Here is a 21,344-nt window from a genome sequence, read left to right as displayed (position 1 = left end):
GCCATTGAAAGTGCGGAATGGCTATCACCCTTAGTGGTGGCACAAAAACCCAATGGGAAGGTGAGGTTGTGCGTGGACCTCAGAGAGCTCAACAAGAACATACTGGTTGACTAATTCCCGCTGCCACGCATTAACGAGATGCTCACGAAAACCAAAGGAATAAAGTGGTTTTCCACGGTGGACCTATCCTCAGCATACCATCAAGTAGCATTGCACCCCACCTGCAGCCACCTCACACCCTTCATAACACCGTTCGGGTGTTACAAATTCGTGAGGATGCCATTTGGACTAGTGTCAGCGGCAGCAGTCATTCAAAAACTGATGCATAAAATGTTCCAAAAAGTGGAAGGAGTACAGTACTTCCAGGACGATATACTCGTAATGGGGAAGTCCAAACCTGAGCACAATGACAAGCTACATGCAGTACTGGTGATATTAAAGAACAACGGACTCACAGCAGAGTGGGGAAAATGCAAGTTTGGTGTACCATCTGTGACATACCTAGGACATGAAATCAGTGAGAAAGGTATTGAGCCAAAGAGGGCCAACTTGGCGGTGATAAAAGACGCACCAGCCCCCTCTAGAAAGGAACATGTCAGGTCATTCCTAGGGATGGCTGAATTTTACAGCAAGTCCATCCCACACTTTGCTACAAAAACCCACCATCTACGACAACTACTGAAAGAGAAAAACGGGTTCAAATCGAACAAGGAAGAACAAGAAGAGTTTGAGGCTTTGAAAAAGGAAATGAGCGAGGCCATACCACTCAAGGGTTTTGATCAGTCAGCAGCATCAATTCTAACCACAGACGCCAGCGACAGAGGGCTGGGGGCGGTGCTGATGCAGAAATCAAGTACTGGAGAGGGCTCTACGGTTTGCTTCGCGTCTAGATCCTTGGCGCCAAATGAAGAAAAGTTCAGTGTAATTGAAAAGGAGATGTTGGCTGTAGTGTGGGCGATGGAACATTTCAGGCAATTCCTATGGGAGGCTAAGTTCTTAGTGCGCACGGACTACAAACCCCTGATAAAAGTGCTTACCTCGAATGGACACGCACATGCTACACCGCGAATAGCGAAGATGACGCTAAGGCTGCTGGATTATGTATACGAGGTGGAGTACATACCAGGCCCCAGGACAGAGTCGCTGACTTCTTAAGCAGAGCGGCAGCCAAGGAAGGAGTGGACGAACAGGAACCCCTGGATGGGAAGGATACATGGTGGCGACCATGCAGGACCTGGAACAAGTCATCAGCGAACAAGAATGAACAGAAGCATACAGCCAAGATGAAACCCTGGAGGCAATCAAAGGGTATGTGACACATGGATGGACGGAAAAGAGACATCTAGACATCCAGATGAGGAAGTATTGGGAGGTGAGAGAAGAACTGTCGATTGGGTAGAATCCCACGTTCTTACTGAGGGGGGACAAAGTCATTCCTCCCCATAAGTTGGTGGAACACCTGTTGGCGATTCTGCATGAAGGACATCAAGGAATCACGAAGACCAAGGCGTTTACCAAAGCAGGCATACTGGTGGCCTGCGATTGACGCCCAAGGGGGGAGTATGTGAGGATGTGCGAATCATGCTCCAGAGCGGACAAATCTCAAACCTTGATAAGGCTGCAGTTGGGAAAATTTCCAATGCCCAGCAGCCCCTGGGAAATGGTATCCATTGACATCATAGAACCTATCCTCAACATCGAAGTAGTGCAGAAATATGCCATTGTGATAGTAGACAGGTACTCAAAGTGGCCGAAGGTGGAAGTAACAGAAACTGTGGACACGGAAGCGGTGCTGTCATTCCTGAATGCGATATTCATGAAAGAAAGGGATCCCCAAAGTGGGAACCATCCAAGCAGCAATCTGGGTGGGGACATAGTCCTCTTTGGGGAAGTCAATTGTGTGATGGACCGGATGTTGGACCGTGAACCGCCCCGGCCAGGTACCTAGCCATGTATCACTGGGGCCTTTGTAGATGTTATGAGGGAGCTGGGGTTAGTGGATGCATGGAAGGTCAGACACCAATACCAGGATGTTTTCCTGTTACACCCCTGCGACTAATAGATTGAGTAAATTGAACCGATTCTTAAAGTTATCTATTTTGATGTCTAGGGTCAAGGAAATAGTGTATCTCCCGAGAAATGTCTCGGATCATTCCCCTATGCTTCCATTTTTAAGCACTTACCCTTAACCCTTCCAAAACTTTTAGGAACTCTCCTGTGTTAAATTTCGTCCAGCTAGAAAGGGTAACCACCTTTGATTATTTGGGCATACGCATTTCCGATTCCATGAATTTGTCTTTGCATACATAGAAAATGCTCCTGGCCCATAAAAGGGTGGTGGGGTCATTACTAAAAGAACATTGCTCTTCATTGAGTAGACCAATCGCCCCCACCCTTACAATTTACAAGGCCAAGGCAGTAAACTCAGCACTTTATGGCGCTGAACTGTGGAGTTTCTCCAATATAGACCAAATCACACAATCGGAGAACAAATTTCTAAAAGGTTTAATGATGCTCCCCCAGAGGGCTCCCACAAGCCCCTTTTATATGACTTAGGCTGCCATTCACTGAGGGACACGGCGCGACTTCGCCCACCTTTGCTCTGGGTGCACCTGTGGCGGACCCAAGAGTTATCGAAATATGCAACTGGTCTGGGCGAGATCATGGACATGGACGGGTGGCAGAAAATCCATTGGCTCAAAAATTTAAAGAAACTTCTTTGCAATTTGGGCCTTAGTGAGGATTGGAAGAACAGATCTGCCCCTCCTAAGGCCGAGGTCAAGAGGCTGTATTGGCAGTGGGTCACCAAAAACGATGCTCTAAACACAAGATTAGGCAGACTCACAGAAGAATTCATGCAGCATAAGTCATCCCCCTGCTATGAGCCCTATCTAGATCTCATTCAGCAACCACGCGATAGAGCTCTCTACTTTGAGTTTAGGATAGGCACACTGCGATTAAGAGAAATGACTGCGCAGTGGTCGCCTCCACACCAAACCACAGCTTCTTGTCCATGCTGCGAGGCTATGACCGAGACAATCGCCCACTTTATGTTCATCTGTCCAGCCTACAAGTTCCCCAGGAGGTCTTGGCTGAAGCCAGTTTGCATTAAGATGGGCACTGGCAGCCACCAAGCCGCTCTGCGCATTCTAAAATCAGATTCTCAGGATCTCTATGCTTGTGGTCTTGCCAAATACCTCAAATGGGCATGGGGCATTAGAGCAAGGATTATAAAGTCTAAGCCCTGAAGCATGAACTTTGAAAATGGACTCTGCCATTATATTGTCCCACTCCCCTCCGCCACTACAAAGGTCCATAGTAAGCCTCTTCTTATAAACAAAAACTGTAATCCCATTGCTCATTGTTTGTGTATCACCTATTTTTATACGTTTTATACATACTGTATTTTATGATTTTTTAAGATGTGTACTGTATGTCTTTTTTTTGTACTCTTTTATTCGACTGTACAACTTTAATGGTATTTATTTATGGAAATAAAGCTTTTGAACATGAACATGAACATGTACTGGTAGGACCAGGACGGCAATCCCTACGTGGCGGTTGTCAACAAAGGCACTCACTGTCTCTCCCTTTGCTGGGAAGCTGAAAGAAGAGATCTTTAACTATTTTGTGGTGAATTGGGGTTTGGCATCCTCAAGAGGTATGGAATGGGAGGCAATGAAAATGGTTGTCCGGGGGTTTTACCTTAGTATGACTTATGGGGTCGGGCAGTAACTCGAGAGGGACATTAAAGTTTTCGAAAGGAACCTAGCCGAGTTGGAAGTGGCGTTCCCATGAATCCTGGTCACTTGAATGAATGGCGGGCGGCATGGGAAGAGCTGTTGGCGGTGCTATGTAGGCTTTTAAAGTTCCACTACACTGCATACCGACAACGACTGCACGTGAAGGGCGATCGTTCTAGGGCACTACTTGACAGATTGATTAGTAACTAGAAACCGGTGTCCCCCATCATGCAGATGAGGACTGCTGATGGAAGCACGGTGTACAGCTAGCAAAAAATCTTGGACACCCTAGCTGATCATTTGGCCGGGGTATAAGCGGTGTGTCCTAAGCCCGCTCTGGAAGGAGCGGCAGAGTTCCTCACTACACTGAATTTACCTCATTTAGAAACAGAGGCTAGCCAATTGTTGGATGACCCGATCTCGAAAGAGGAAATATTAGAGGATATAAAGTCCCCGTAGTATGCGAAGAGCACGGGAATGATGGCCTACCGGCTGAATTCTACAAGATATTTGCACCCCTAATAGCAGATCGCCTCCTGGAGGAATATAATGAGACCTTCCAAAATAGTACACTCCGTCTTCCATGAATGAGGCATTGGTGGTTATGATTCCCAAGGCAGATATGGATACTCAGCTGCTGGGGTCATACAGGCCCATTTCTTTGTTGAAATTCGACATAAAAGTCCTTAGCGGGATCATGGCGGCTGGACTGCAACTGCATATACAACACTTAATTCACCCCGATCAGGCAGGGTTCATCCCCAAACGCAGCACAGCACATAATTTACGACAGCTAGCCCACATATGGCACTCACCCTTAATACGACAGGAAGAGTGTGCCCTCGTGTTATTAGATATTGAACAAGCGTTCGATTCAGTTAGGTGGGATGTCCTACGTGCATTGGGTGTGGCGGCCACAATTCCTGAAATGGGTGCAGTTATTATCTTCGGAACCTCGTGCCAGGATCAGAATGGGGAGGTTAGTGTTGCGGCTCTTAGACTGCAATGTGGCACTAGAAAAGTTTTCCCGCAGTCGCCGCTTCTTTTTGACATTGCAAAGGAACCCCTAGCGGCAGGCCTTCGGAAAGAGATGCAGGCCTTTGGGGTCCCGCTGGGGAAGACAAACCATTTGGAGTCAATGTATGCGAACGGCACATTAGTTTGTTTCCGAAACCCTGTCAATGCGATATCGACACTCCTCGACGCTCTTGAAAGATTTGGACATGTGTCAGGGCTACGGATTAACTCAGGGAAGTCAAAATGAATCCACTTTTTAGACTGGCTTCGCTCTAGGACGAGGGCTTGCCGGAAGTGGACTCCCATGGGTGAGAGCCGCACCTAGATACCTGGGTGTTAGACTGGCAGAAATGGCCAAGCAGTACCTGGCGCTTAACATTGGGAAAGTAATTGAGGGATTGCAGGGTTCGGTGCGCTTCTGGCGATAGCTGCATCTGTCCCTTATGGGGAGGATAGCCCTGTCCAAGATGGTTGTCGTACCCAGATGCCTTTATGCAATGCAGCATTCTTTCTTTAAGATCCCCCAACACTTTTTTTATAACATTGGACAGTCTTCTGACTGATTTGCTGTGGGGGCTCAAACGTAGAAGGGTTAGCCTGCCCATTCTTCAGAGAACTTGGCAGAACGGAGGACGATAATTTCCATGTCTGAAATGTTATTATGCAGCTTTACAGCTGCAGCATGAGGACATTCGCCGGATGACCATGAGAACTGGGAGAAGGCCCTGCTGGTGGGGACCTTCAGGAATAGAACACTTTCTGAATTGCTCATGTTGAGAACACAGATACCGCTAACGAGCCCATATATTGTTTGACATGTGGAGGAGATCTGGGAATTTGTCATCCAGAAAGTGCTAATAAGGGCCCCCTATGCCCCAGACATGGCCTTGTGGTTTGTTTGAGCCTTTTACCAGATCTCCACATCTATGTCTGTGCGTAGATGGTGGGGGGGAGGGGGGTTGGAGGGGGGGGGTTGCCTCACCATGGGGGACCTATACAACAACAAGCAGTACATTACGCGTAAGCAGGCAGCGGATGCCTCTGCTCTGGGTCCGGGACAGTTCCTACAGTATGGGAAAATAGCCCAAGTGGCTAGGGAGCTGTGGCCCATGTTCCCTGACGTGCCTCCTGTCTCTAATGTGTTATAGACTCTGCTAATGATGGCCAAGGGTGCAGATTGATGTCACACCTATACCGGGCAATCTGGGATGACAAGATGGCCCGGGCACTACCGGTCCAGGCAAAATAGGAGACATTGACGGGAGACCGCAAAACAGAGAGCGACTGGACTAAAATCCACGAGGTGGTTAAGCAGGTGAGCTCAAATACATGGTTCAAGTTGATTCAATTCAATTATGTGCACCAGACATATCTTTTTCCTGAGATGTTACACAGGATTTACCCGGAACGATTGGGGCAATGTCCAAGATGTGGGGAGGCCAAGGCTATATTTATTCATATGGTCAGGTCCTGCCCTGAGCTTCAATTATACTGGACTGACGTCTTGAATGCGTTGCGGGGAGCGACGGGGTGGGAAATATTAAGGGAGATCCGGGTGGCTCTGCTTGGTTTGCTGCCCGACCTAAAAACAAGAACCTTAGTAGGAAGTTTGTTCTTCTGGGACTGGTGTTGGCGAAACGCTGGATAGCTATTTCCTGGCTAAGTTGCAGACTGCCCAAAATGATGCAATGGGTACGGGACATGAAGGAGTGGGCAACAGCTGAGGTGATTCGGATGCAACAGACCAGACTTGATAAAAAGCAGAGGATGACCTGAGGGCATGGAGAGCGGTGTTGGGTGAGCTGAAAAGTGAGGGGACGGATGATAAACTGCGGGAGGAAGCCACCGGGAGTGCACAGTCGGGTAATGGGCCAGAGGGCAACTAAGTGAAAGGGGAGAATGCTCATCCTGGACAGGTTAGACAGCGTACTGATGTGGATAAAAGGAAGAGCACTGGTTTACTTTACAGAGACGCACGCCAGACATGCTGAGGGGGTATGTTTTAGTTACGGGTGGGGGAGGGGTAGATGTTGGGATTATTTGATACAAGATTGCTTTCAAACACAATGAGGACTTGGACCAAGAAATCAGGCTTTATGGAAACGGGGATCAATACGGCAGAGTTCACGATGATGGGACTAAGCTCTTAAACGGTTGGTTTAGCACACACGCATGGACTGTATTTGGCCCAGTTAACCTTGTGTTCACGAATAGTTGATGATTCTTACTGTATAATTCTGAGTCTGTCCAAGCTGTTTTGTCATGACTGTTTCAAATGCCATTAAAGATATATTAAAAAAAATACAGAATGGGCTTTCTACCGGTGTGATATGATTCTCATACATGCTCTACCCAAGACTTATCCAAGACCGGGGTCCAACTATGTTCACGGACAGGACAGAATACTATCCAAATAAAATTCCTACATGTTCATAGCTGCAGCACTCCTATACTTTCTACAACTATACAGCATGCTGTTACAATTGTTACAATGCATTTCTTGTGAGATATACCAGGTTTACTGCACACCTGTTATCCTACAGAAGGTCCATGGTAGAACAAAAGCTCCTCTCTCCACATGATGTGGGCCATCTCACCTGGATAGTAGAAATCTGTCTCTAGCATTGCAAATGGGTCCACTCCATACTATACTGAGCTATAGTGACCCTAAGCATCTCCTTGCCACTCTTTGGTCGATTAGAGGTCAATAAAAAAAATTGCAATCCCTCAACTTGAAGACCTTTGCATCAGGGTTTGCGAAATAGATAACCCAGCAACCCATATGATGTGGGGTTGCCCCAGTCTTCTATACATAAGGGGGCTCACTCAGCCTGTCTGTGTGTGTGTGCTTGTGCGTGTGTGTGTGTGTGTGTGTGTGTGTGTGTGTAGGAGTGTGTGTCTCTGTCTCTCTAAAGCAGCTGCAGTGCGCAACATGTTCTGAGCTAACAGCAGTCTGAACCAGGAGTGAAGAGAAACAACAAAATAACTTATTTTGTTTCTTTTTCAGTAAGAGCTTGCCAGGCCCCTTATACCAGGGGCCAGGGCACCCTTAGAAAGAGCAACCTCAACAGAGCACTGCTCATCTGAGATGGGAAGAGGTCGCACGGAAGTGCCTGTGGCAGAGGTTTGGTGCAACTCTCACAATTGGACCAGAACACTGCTCACAGGCATTGGAAGATACAGTACACAATATTGATCGAATGTTAACCCCTTTCTGCTGGCCAGATTCCCCTGCTGTGCTGGGGGGAGGGGGGAGAGGCACAGCATCCCCCGGTGCTCACGACGAGCTCAGCTCGTCATGAGCCACGGTTCTCGTGTGCTCATGACGAGCTGAGCTCATCACGGCCACACCTGTTTCAATAGAACGCTCAGCATAGCAGGGGAATCATCCCCACACCTGAGCGTTCTAACGGCCGTGACGAGCTCAGCTCATCATGAGCACACGCAAACCGTGGCTCATGACAAGCTCAGCTTGTCATGAGCATGGGAGGGGTTAAATGAGGAGGTGAAGGGGTGATTGCACATGGGTGATTATAAAAAGCACTTGTGGTGGGTGAGTTAAGGTAGTGGGCGCTCTCCCGCAAAAGCTTCCCCTCCAAAACAGGTCCTTTTTTATCAATGAGTAGCACAGTTGTGCCTTGCACGGGGACCTTATTTTGTAATGGTCTGCTGAGATGGGACAGTGAAACATTTTTTAGATTGATAAGCTGCTTATTGTTTACATCTGCAGGCTTGGTGTCCTCTGCATATGCAATAAACCTAGGGGAGGTGTTGTATAGGGGCAGGCAATTTATGTTAATCCCTGCAGATCCATTAAAATATAACAGCATCTCTTACACTGAATGAGAGCATTTTTAAATGTATTGCACCAAACATCAATCACACATACCTGCGTGGAGCATCAAGTACAGTCAGATTATTTTCTCTCTGCTCTTTAAATGATTAAATATTAAAATACCACTAGCAGATACATAGCTGTGGCAAGGCGCAGTTCCTGTTCTTTCTGTTTCGCCTCCCGATGTTTTAGCAGCAGTGATGGTGGGGTATGGGGGGGGGGATATGACAAATCCCACTGGGGCGAAGGCTCCAGCTTGCTCCTCTAGAGTCACCACTAATGACTGTCTGGAGATAATGAATAGAACCTTGGGGTTTGGAGGTCCAGGGAGAGAGCAGGGGGAAGGGGGGCAATGAGAGCTCGAGATGAGGGATCCAGGCTCCATGGAATTTACAGGTTACAAAAAGCTGTGAATCCAGCAGTACCATACATGCCAACATTTTCGAAGAGGAAAGTCATAGATTTAAAAAAAGAATCGGGAGAATCTATATCCTCATTGATTTCTATTGAAGCAAAGGCAATTTCAGGCGGTAGACAGACAAAATAAATTACTTTTTTTTCTTCAAAATGTTGTAGTCTCTGGATTGAATTGGGTCTATTGGCATGTATGCACTTCTGGAAGACCCAGGCTCTTCACCCATGGACACAGCCTGTGGTAGATGGAGGCAGAGCACAGTGCACGATGGAGAAGCATCGGGAGAGGCATGGCTATCACCAGGGCCGGTGCTAGCCATGGGCGGTATGGGCAGCTGCCCAGGGCCTTGCGCTCAGTGGGCCCGCCGCAGCACCGGCCCCGCAGTTGCCGGAATGAATGGGAAAAGTCAAGTGCTACGCACAGCACTCTCACGCTTGCGCAGGGAAGAAGGGAACTAGTCTGTCACTGTCTGCGCACGCACCCCACCACTTAGCTTAGTGGTGGTGATGGTGCCTTAGTGGTGGTGCGCAGTACGCGGGCGGCCGGCCTTGCTAATTCATGATGCGGGTGACAGACAGTGGGTCCCAGGGCCATCAATCTGGTAGCGCGCGAAAGCGCTACCAATGACGGCCCTGGACATGATTTTATGGCCAGCCCCCGCTCTGCAGTGTGAGTGTGACACACCATGCACGCAATAAGTGAGGAGCAGGGTAGAGTCACTACTCGGATCGGGCCGCGTGGGCAGGAGTCGGTTCGGGCGTCCTCGTTGGGTCGTTGTGACTGAGTACGTTAAGGTAAGAGACCTGCTCCGCTACTGCTAGTATTTATTATAATACATTCATCCAATATAAAATATGTATTACATCTGTATGTGTGTGTCTGTGTGTCCTCTGGAGAGTTGAGCTGTACGTCACTCATACACCCCCTTACATAGTTCTCCTGCAGTTTTCAAAAGTTAACTAAACTAAGGGACTGTTTGTAATTATTCATTTAGCTATCTCACTATGCAGATGTGCCTATTAGGATGGCTTCTTCCTTAATGATGTTCCCCTTCACTGGTAGATATCTCTGTCTATGCAACGCTTGAGCTGATTACAGTTAGGCACTAGAGGTGTGCCTATCACTGTGGTTTCCTTTGGTTCGCTGACAAAGAGAATGAATATCGTAAGCTGCTGTGTTCAAAATGAAAATCATTCCAAAGCGTCAAAATGCCAGAACGACATTGAGTAAGTGGCGTCTGTTTCTTTAGAAGTTGGGGCTTGTTTCTGAGGCGTAGTGCGTTAGTTTCTTAAGCTGAGAGAAGTCACCTTTTAGACAGGAATAGTATGTGTGAGTCAGGCTTTTTCACGGTGAAGAGGCGAATGTACAAGGAGTGTGTGAGTTTATGTGCATGGAGAACACGTGCCTCACAAAGTAAGTAAAAATCCAGCCACTAGGCAGGCCAAAACCAAAAATCACAGTGCGAGGCGGGTGCTCAGCAAATAACCACAAACAATAAAACTTTTTGTGGTTAACGTTTCAACTGCAGCACGGGGTGAAACCTGCTGAGTAATACAGTTGCAATACTTACCATAGAGCACGTTTTTGATACTGTCAATGATCATGTAAAAATTATAGTTTCTCTCTTTGAATAAATCTTCTGAAGTCACAGAGGTTTCCTTAAATGTTTTTATTGTAAGTAAGACCTTCAGGGACCATTCCAGCCACCACCTACAAGCTGTTCCGTCTGTCTTTCAATTTCAAAACATCACATTCTTTATGGCCTTGAAATGGTGATTCACTAAAGACTAAATGAAATGAAATAATATGAAAGTGAGACTTATAGACCGTACTAATACCCTGAGGTGTCTAGGCGGTGGACTCGGAGCAAACAGGTAACCATCTAAATTGGTAAGCAGTGAAGAAAGGAAGCTACTGATTGAAAATCCAAGTGTTAAGGCTTTTTTGAATGCCAACAGATTTGTTATCCGTTCAGGTGAAAGTGGAAGGGAGTTCCAGAGTCGTGATGTTCTGCCTACAAAGTTTCTTACACCCCATTGAGACTTTTTAAATTCAGGGACTACCAGATTGTGTGCCGCAGTCGAGCGGAGTGATCTTGGGCAGAATTTGGGGGCATATCCAACTAATCATTCAAGTAGCCGGCAAGTGTTACACTCCTGGATATTTGCTCACCTGTTTTCCATCCCCTCTACTTTTTGTCCATGTTACTGATATCCACATTAGTTTGCTTCAGTGATGCCAAATAACTAAGATCAAAAGTCCTGCGAAGTCACTTTCTGTGATGTCACTACTTGCGATGCAATATGCAATTAGAAGGGCCTCACATCTTCCCTTTCGCCCGGGGCCTCAGAAGTCCTAGGACCGGCTCTGGCTATCACTGGGGCAGCCGCGGACCAGAGGCACCTAGGGGGCCAGAATACATTGCACCAGCTGTAGTTTATTTAAAAGACCATCTTTCCCATTCGGAATGATTTTTTCATTGTTATTTTCTCCTACTTAGCTCTGCTGATTCTTTCTTGGGGCGAGTGGAAGACTGTCATGGGGAGCGAGATTGGCGTGGCCCCACGCAACCACTGGCAAAGCCACAAAGTGGAGCAGAGGTCTGCAGACATTTCGGGCCGATATACAGTGGGCTCAGCATAAAAAAGGCAAACATACGATTTTTTTCTAGCGACAAGAAAAAGAATCAAAAGTGTAGAGGGCGATAGAGGAGAAAAAAAGAAAGGTAGCTTGGGAATAAATAGGAAGACGATGATAGAGTATAAATGAGATGGAGGCGAAAGTAAAGCAGCCATGAGGAGTTATGAGGATGATAACAGCTGGAAAGGCGATGGAGAACCGAGGGTTGAGATATAAAGGATGGAGAAAAGGAGGAGTAAATGGAAATGGTGCAAAAATGGTTCAAGTCGATATGAAACAAGAGTAGTAAGGCAAAGCAGATATGAAAAAAAGCATAACGGAAATTTGATGATGGGCTGGAACGGGAGAAAAAGTATAAGATTGGAATGACAGAGAGATGGAAGGAAAGAAAGGATGGGAGAAGAATGGAGAAATTATTGGATGGAAAGAATGGTGGGAAGCGAGGAAGCGAGGAAGGAGACATGATGAGAAGGAGCAAAGGAGAGGGCAATAGCTAGTAATGTAAAACAGAACAATAAAAAATGTATTAGGTCAAATCATTTTGGTTTAATTCTTGTCCCTGACATCACATTCACAAGCTATCTGAGCTATTCTTCGCGTCTTTTCTCCAAGCAGTAGGAGTTTGCAGTTTCCGATTGGTCAAAAGCAGTGACCTCTCCTTAACCCCAGCCTTTCCCACGAGCACAGAATGGTTATGCCATCAGTGTTGGCTGAGCCCACCCCAGCCAGTGACTAGTGGGATCGAGTTGATGACTATGAGTAATATGAGCCTAGGACCTGGACTCTGGGAGGCCTACAGTAGACTAATTGATATCAACTAACCGGACAATAACACCTCTAAATAGAACCAAGAGATCTGCAAGGGAAAGCCCTACCAGCTTTGTAAACAAGCGCAACTGGCCATCCGCCATTGCCAAACTGCCAGGCCCTCATTCAGAGCTAGGCTAGCATCTGATCAAATTGCACGAGACTGCATGACACTGAAGATTCAGGCAGATGCATGCAGGCTAACACTGTGAAAATGAGAGGGCTGAGCACCACAGCTTAAATTACAAGACGTCATTGGCTGAAACCTTGATATGCTATTATTTCCATCTTAGTGTACAGATCTCCTGGCCTGTTGTTCGGTAAAAGTTGTAATCAACTCCGTTGTGTTTGGCATGTGGATGTAAAAGATTTCAGTTGTAATGCTCCCACTCTAAATTGGAAGCACAACTTCCTGTCCAGTGGCACAGTGACAGAGTCCTAAAAATGCTCAAAAGTACAAGAAGACTTGAAATCAAAAAACTCCTGCGACAAAGTGGAACTACCATTTTTGGATGTCATTGGGCATTACACCTAACCAGTAGTGTTTTATCAGAGATTTTTTTGATGGAATATAGCCACCATTTGGTAATTCCCATAAGTTTTTCATACCTTCATAATGCAGTGCTTTGTCTAAAAGCGGTTGACAGATTGGCTGCAAAGGAAAGCCTCATGCTCCTGATGTGTTTTTTTGTCATTACATAACTCTGATGCAGACACTGAAGACGGATTCAGCTCCCGCGCTCATACAGCCAAAAGGCGAGACCTATTGGCTCTGCCAGTGCTTGTTTGTCATTGTCTTTCAGCCCTCCTCGATTCCAAATCAACCAACTGGCGAACCCAGGCTTTCTTCTGGATAAAGATCTCTCAATGAATAGTCAGACCAATGCAGTTGTTTCCTCCTGCTTCCATCAGCAGCGTCTCCTGAACAAATCTTTCCTCTACTTCTGCCTGATGTACAAATGCTGCGTGTCATACAATGCATGTATATTTTCATGGCTTTAATATAGTAATACGTTCTAAATGGGCTTCCCAGCATACCGCCTGGGATAACTGGGATAGCTCCAATGTGTCCAAAGCCTTGCAGTCAGACTTGTCTGTTGGTTTTAGAAATGTGATCATGCCACCTCTGCCAGGTAAAGGCTACACTTCCATCCCTGCCGCGTCACATTATGCTGAAGGCTTTCTATCTTGTACATCAGGCATACGACCTCAGTACGGTAAATGAAGCCCTATCTGTCCAGGTGCAAGCTTTTCTGCAGTTCCACAGCACTTGTGTACGTAGCGTGCACACTACTTCAATCTTAGGCCTCTACTTCTAATCATCTACCTTGAGGAGCGCCTTAAAGCATGTTCTCTTCCACTAAACTCTCCTCCATTTGTTTTCTTCTTAGGATCAAGTCGCAGTGCTATGCAATCTTTCATGTAACTGTGCTGTATAAGTAATGATCAGCTAAACAATCAGTCAATCAGTTATGTGTGTTCCTCTATAACATTCTAGGCGGTTAGAGCGGTTGTCCACGAACCTGGGGAACCGGGTTCGAGTCTTGGCAATGAAGCTCAACATCCTGTGATTCTGGGCAAATCACTTACTCCCCGTGCCTAACAAAAACAAAAATTAATGTGTTCATTTGTAACAAAACTGGTACTCATGTAAAGCACTCTGATACCCGATGTCTCGGGTCTAGTTTGCGCTATATAAAACTCTAAAAAAATTAATTTAAAAAAAGCTAGGTTAAGTACAGGGGTTCAAGGCAAAAGTAACAAGGAAGCAGGCATGGCAGTGGATAACTTGCAAAATGACATTCTCCCAACATCTGTAACCTGAGGTATAAACATGCTGCTGAATAAGGCAAGTGTTTTCTGTAACCATCACTAGGTCTGGTTCTCTGACCTGCCCTGAGGGCAATAAACAGGGGTGCGCCTTTGCCCACCTCCCAGTGTATGACCACCTATCCAGTGTAGAGCTCCTTGCTATGCTGACGAGGAACTCTTTGACAAAAGTTAATCTGCTGGGGCAGTGAATGCACTTTTGGCAAAACTTAATGATGAGTGGGCCGCCATCTTACCTCCCACTAAGAACACTTATTTGTTTTTCAAAGACAAACGCCCTAAATCAGGGGCTCGTTTCTGGAAACCAATGGCCTCCACACATAAGGTTTTTTTTGCTGTTTGTAGCAGTTAATGATGTTTTTCCCCTCCTGGCACTCCTAATAGGAGTCTGCATCAGGAAGCCGACCTATACGAGGACAGATCTCCCTGATGTACTGACGACAGGGACCCTGTGGTGGATCAGCCACACCTATGATAGACGGCGGGCTGACTAGGGCCCAACGTCTAGTCTTCCCTAACTCAGCCATCCAGAGTTCCTGGTAACTCCTGGAGGTGGGCTGACTGGAATTACCGGGTGCTGCACCCAGGCCCTCAGAATGAGGCTTTAATGACAAGGGGTCTTGTAGAACAGGAGATCCACAAACTCATGGTAGATCACTTCTCTGTGCCAACACATAAAGGACCCGCTTTGTCTTCAGCGTTTGGCATTACAAGCCTAATTCCTTATGTATACTTGTTTGCAGCAGTCAGGGCCCCTGCCAGGCAAATACCCAACTACATATTTGGATAAACTAGGTCTAAATGGATCAAGTATTTAAATACATGAAGAGACGATTCAAATGTGTTCAGGAAAGTGTCCAGCTGTGGCGGAATGAGAACAGGAGACAAAGTAGAATGGGTTGAGTCACTTTGGGTTCAGAGTTCTGAACAAGGCTCACTACATTTCAGGCACTTGGGGAAAGTAATCTGATAGACTCAGACACCAGCTCAGGTGTGACCTCAATACTAATGGGCCCATCTATACAGGCAAATGTCCTTCTATTATTTTACAAATATTCCTTGGAACTTTCCCAGTGTCCTCTCACTTTGTTGGTGGCCCTTTCCCGAAGACACAGTCTGCATGTGTAGGCTGTGGCCTTTGTCAGCTAATGATACCACCCAAACAGCGCGACACTCCTGTCTTTTTTATGCATCTCTGTTAGATAGGCAGCTGAATATATCTTCAATGAAGCAATGAACAAATGTGTCGACACCACCTCAAGAAAATGTCTACACCTGCACATGTCGTAACCGAACATTACAACACATTCCATTACAATGCATGCCATTACAATGAATTTTTTAAAACGACCTTTACAACGCATTCCATTACAACGCATACTACCTTTACAACGCATACCATTACCTCGCATACCATTACATTGCATGTATGGTAAGTATTGGATAGTGTAGGGGTAAAAATTACTGTTCTAACTCCAGGGGGGTGCAACAGTAGGGTAAGTGTTGGATAGTGTAAAGGTAAAAATTACTATTCTAACTCCGGGGGGGTGCAACAGTAGGGTAAGTGTTGGATAATGTAGGGGTAAAAATTACTATTCTAACTCCAGGGGGTGCAACAGTAGGGTAAGTGTTGGATAGTGTAAGGGTACTATGTGTTGTAATGCTACGCGTTGCAATGGTATGCGTTGTAATGACTATGTTGTAATGACATGCGTTGTAGTGGTATGCGTTGTAGTGTCATGCGTTGTAATGGTTGCGTTGTAATGGCATGCAATGTAATTGATGTTGTGTTGTAAAAGTTTTGTTGTAATGGTAGTGCGTTGTAAAAGTTGCGTTGTAAAGGTTGTTTCCCCTACAAATCAACCCATCCAAGCCATGCGGACAGCGGACTCTGCACCGAGCCTTCTATACCAAAGGGGACAGTGAAGCTGGAAATGACTAGTATTTGAAGCAAATAACAAACCCAAGTATTACTCACTAGACTTGTCCTTGAAGCAGCTTTTGGAGAGTTTGGTGTTAAGGAATTCGGCCATTTCCTTGTCTTCTTCTTTTTCCCTGTAAGCATAAAAAAAGAGTTATTAGCCTTTCGAGCGCAAGTGGTACGAGATTAGATCGCTGTTTATTAGAATCTCCTCTATGAAATGTGAAAGTTAGTACTACGGTCTAGTACTGTTCTCAATCTGGAGCTTTCATTTTACAATTCATTGTAGTCTGGGATTCGTAGTTCGGTGGTTACATTTAAGCGACCCAAGACCACAACCCGCACAATTCATACGTTTGCTAAATGTAAGCCCATCAGGCTGAGGCTGGTAATATCGTGCTCCGGTGACCGTAAACTATAGGACCAAGGCGCTAACAAGCATTGGCAAAGTCAGTAAATTTGGTTTTTGATACTGTCTGTAAATATACACATACCAGCAACAGTAAGTGCATGCTACATCAACTCATCCTACCCCAACCTCCACCACAGCTCCAGCCAAAGCCCCCAGCATGTCTGCCTGCAGGAGCTGCAGGGAGCACAAAAGCTGCAAGCAGGCTCGGGCAGGTGGGGGGGCGTACATGAGCCTCGAGATGCCTCCTTGAGTACCACTACCCTTCATGACACAGAGGAGCCCCACTACTCAAGATGGGTAAGATGCAAACTGTTAAGTGACAATGCTGAGAGCAAGTCTGTCCTGGGCCATTGAAACATATGAGCTTCTCACACTGCTCATCGGCGTGGGCTCCTTAAACTGCTCTGCAGGGCAAACTCCTCACTTTCACCTCCAGAGTGAGCGTCAGAGTGCCCACAGGCGTAAATTCCCATATTCTCATACACTGCACGCTTTGCACACTCCCTACTAGAGTCACCTTCTCAGGTTTACTTCCAGTGCAAGCTCCTTAGATTGAACAAAAGTCTGAGCTTTTGTGGAATTTTAGTTTACGAACTGAACATCATCTGCGCCAGCTTGTCACCTATGTACAACGTGCACGACAACCATTTTAGGTATCATGGTCTCCCCGTCCATGATCGGTTTCCAGCGCGCCCCTCTGACCCAGCAAGCATCCTCCGCGCATCCTGGCTCCCCCTCCCTCCCTCTCATGAGCATGACCCTTCCGCATGACCCTGTCCCTGGGAGTCACGCCAGCGCCTGACCAGCACCTCCTCTCCTCCCATGAATGCCCCTCTGTTGATCAACCTTCCCTCCGCACTGGATTGTCCACGCGGCATGAATACCACTGCTTTGATGACCCCTCACCCCGTGTCCGGCTGTCCACACAGGTCCAAGGCCATTGCCTAAGCCGGGAGATACCATTTACTGCCCCTCATTGTATGGAATCGCCCCTCTTCAAAGGACACACTGTTGATCAGGGCCTCCCCACCCCCTGGGATATGATCAGGCGCACACATCCTAAGACTTGGCGAAACACTCAGCTGCGTGATGACCCCCTCCTCTTATCAGCAGGTTGAGGACCTCTATTGTGAAGGTATATGAGGGTGGGATTGACACGAGGATTACGGGGATGTGTCTTTCCTTGTTGTTCACAATGATCTGATTGTAATAAAGAAAGGTCACATGCCATAAACCAGTGTATAAGAGGCCAGGCCTCCGAGAGGCTGTTAGAGCACCTCGAGACGATACCTTGTTGTCTGATCTGATGTGTTCTGCTCCGTCGGAATAAAACTTCTGTTTCCTGCCTTCTGGTCTCCGGCGCCTGCCTCATTGCTTGGTAAATTTGAATGGTACAAGGGCGTTTAGCGCCGGGCAAATCTTGAGAAAGGTCCTAGCTATACCTTTTTCTACAGTTGGCGTCCCAAAGCGTGGGGCCCATCAGCGACACGTGGATCCAGTGGGAGAGGTCCCGACGACAGAGTGAACGACTGCAATGATCGGGAAGAGCTCGTGTCCGATAGACCCTCGTCTGACAGCCGATCATCCGACCTTCACTAGTTCTGAACAGACCTCTCTCGAGTGATCTACGGTCCTGACTGGGAACCATCAGGAGTGCCACGGGCATCACGAAGGAGAGAGGACGATCGGGCGCTGGATCCAGAAGACAGGAAACCGTCCATGCGGTCCGGGTAAGGTCGTGTAAACACGACGAATTGAGAAAAGATTGTTTTGTTTGGATAATACTAGTATTACGCTTTGTTGAAACCCTCTGGAGATTCACTGTCTGCAAACGGAGAAAAACAACAGGCTCTCTCTTTGCAAGCAGTGAAGGATAGGTAACGCAGACTTTTGTCCCCGTTGTAATCCGTCGTGCCTATCTTCCTCCCCCAGTGTTTCCCGAACTATCGTTCGTGGATTATTGTCTGGAGATTCTTTGTCTGCAAACAGGGAAGAACAAGGTCTCTCTTTGCAGGTAGAGAAAGAGTGGGTAACGATAACTTTTCGTGCCCACTTATTCTCCCCACTGGATTGTTTGATTGACCGATTATTCGGTATTGGTTCGTTTGAGGTATTCACCGCCGGCAAACAACGGAGAATAGAAATATTCTGTCTAGTCTTTGCCCGCCGTGATAAGATAGGTAGTGCAGACTTTTGTCCCCGTTGTAATCCGTCATGCCTATCTTCTCCCCACTGGTTGGTAGCCTGTTTAGCCCGGACCGCTTATTAGAGATGAACCATCCAGCTCCACTGGAGGGCACCCCTAATAAGGACATGTTCACTAAGCATGGACTAGTCGCTATAGCTTATACTAAGTTATGGCATAAATATACAAAAAAGAACCCTGAAAGTCAGTGGCCACTGATAGGTTCCTTTAATGAAAATAAAATAAAAACATTAGAAATAGCGCTCCAGAAGAATAAGACCACGCCCACTATGCTCGACAGTATCGGCATGTGGCGCAAGGAAACGGAACAACGAAAGAAAAGAGAAGAAGCAAAAATAGGGAAAGAATTACGAAAGGCAGCCCACCTAGCCGCAAAGCAACTAGAAGAGGAAATAAAGGAAAGACAGGAAGCTACACAAAACCAAGAATCAGGGTCGACAGGCCAATGTCCTGTTAGGACCCCCTCTGCACTCTACCCTGAATTGCCCTCCAAACAACGGGCGAACGATGAGTTACTGCTAGGTCCCCCAATCATCTACATGCCCCCTCCATATGCCCCCTGCCGACAAAGCTTTCAAGCTCCGAGTGCGAGCGAAAGTGACCTTAGTGCTAGTGCACCAGCCCTCACGGCCTCTGCACCAGCCACATTAACAACATCGTCAGACGACCCCGAGGCTAGTAAACAACCACCAGCCAGACCAAATAGGTTGGGCAAAGATGAGCGGGATGGGATCGACAAAATAGCAAAGACCATAGTAGAACGAAGGGAGAGCGAAGAGTACACAATGAACATATATAATTCACATGCCGACAGCCACAGGCGGCATTTCATTTTGCGATTCAGCTACCACACCCTGAACGCATATGAAGATAGGTACCAAAGTAAGGGCCCGCTAAACTAACAACGCTGTATAGGAAGATTGATGTTGGAGATGGGACTGAATGTGAGGCGACGGAGCTCTTCACACAGATACTTGGGGTCCTCCGCCACCTCACGGAACAAAAACCAGAAGCCAAGGTTACAGTCCCTGAAACGACCTCAGTAGAAGTAGCCAATACTATGATGCCCATCAGAGAGGCGGCCCCTTACTGGATCCCGCCACGTGGCCAGGGAACAAGCGATGATATTAATAATGCAGATGCAAAAGGGAGGGTTGTGTATAATTGGGTTTACCAACCGTGGGACCGACAAGATATCCTAACCTTTAAACAAACCCTGCCCGATTTAAGAAAGAACCCGACAGCATTTTATACCGAATTAGGCACAGCCTTGGGTTCGACAATAATGACTTTAGCGGACATTGACTTGTTCTTCGGGTTATGCCTGCCAGCTGACGTGTGGAAGCAAATCCGGAAGGCTGACCACGCGGATCTGTTTGGACATACCTGGGACCAACTCGGTAAACTAGATAGACAACGAGAACCTGGAAGGAAACCAGTAAAAGACATACTAGAACTCCCAGACAAAATAGTTCAGAAATTAAAGACACTGATTCCAGAAAGAAAGGTAGACTGGTCGATAGTCACGGCCTGTCGACAGAAACCCCAGGAAGATGTGTCAGAATACTTCTCCAGGTTCGAGACAGTGTTCTCCGACTACAGTGGCCAAGACATGACCACCGCAACCGGACAGCACCTGTTCGTACAAAATTACGTAAAAGGCCTAACACAAGAGGTCTCCCAAAAGCTGCAGACGAGTGAGAGTAGTTGGGGGGCCTCTAAACCCGCAGCTATCCTTCAGATGGCTCAGTATTACGAGCACCAAAAGAATGAGAACGATAGGGCGTCCGAGAAAAAGAAGAAAGATTTAAAAGAAAGGGTAATGATAGCCCAGATACAAGGTATAACGGTAGGACGGGAACATCAAAGGGGGAACTACCAATCAGCCACCCCCAGAGATCTACCTCCTAAAGATCACACTCCCACACCCCACACTGGACGTAGAGACATTAGCAATGACCAATGCGCCTTCTGCAAAGGGTTCGGCCATTGGAAATACCAGTGTCCGGTTATGATAGAGATGAATAGAAATAGGGACTCCAGGGATGTGGCAGGTGGTCCAAGAAATAGAGTACAAGGACGAGGGCACACCAACGACACCAACAATGACAGATCAGGGAGACTGAACACATTTGACCGTCCCCGACAGAACCAATATCAGCTGTCCGAAGGTGAAAATGCCCCCGACTTTGCATAGGACTGCCAGGGGCAAGGGAGGGATCCAGTCGAGCTCTGTGTTGACCAGCAAGGTCCTTATGTCACCACTAAGGTCCTGGGTACAGAGTCTCCATTCTTGGTAGACACTGGGGCGCACGTAGTGTGTTATCAAAACGACTGATTCCAAGGGCACCCTTGTCTGGCTCACACATAACGTCGATAGGTTTCGATGGAACGCCCTCCACTAACCCCCTGTCCGTACCTATTACCTTTGACCTAGAAAACAACACCACTGACGCGACATTTCTGCTTTCCTCCAACTCCCCTGACGCCATTATGGGCATTGACTTACTGAAACATT

At 47.0% G+C, this 21,344-nt stretch overlaps 1 protein-coding gene across 1 annotated transcript in view; it reads right to left on the bottom strand.

Moving 5' to 3' along the window:
* LOC147702018 (bMERB domain-containing protein 1-like) overlaps positions 1–21,344 on the bottom strand; it is a 249,753-nt gene that overhangs the window by 23,570 nt on the left and 204,839 nt on the right. Inside the window, exon 5 of the mRNA XM_086928738.1 lies at positions 16,266–16,342. Within this exon, the coding sequence (XP_086784864.1) occupies positions 16,266–16,342 (77 nt within the window). The remainder of the gene's footprint in view (positions 1–16,265; positions 16,343–21,344) is intronic.

This window comes from Lissotriton vulgaris, chromosome 7 (assembly GCF_964263255.1).
Source record: "Lissotriton vulgaris chromosome 7, aLisVul1.2, whole genome shotgun sequence".
Taxonomy (NCBI): domain Eukaryota; kingdom Metazoa; phylum Chordata; class Amphibia; order Caudata; family Salamandridae; genus Lissotriton; species Lissotriton vulgaris.
The sequence above is the reverse complement of the archived record's forward strand: the minus strand, read 5'-3'. Positions and strand labels throughout refer to the sequence as shown.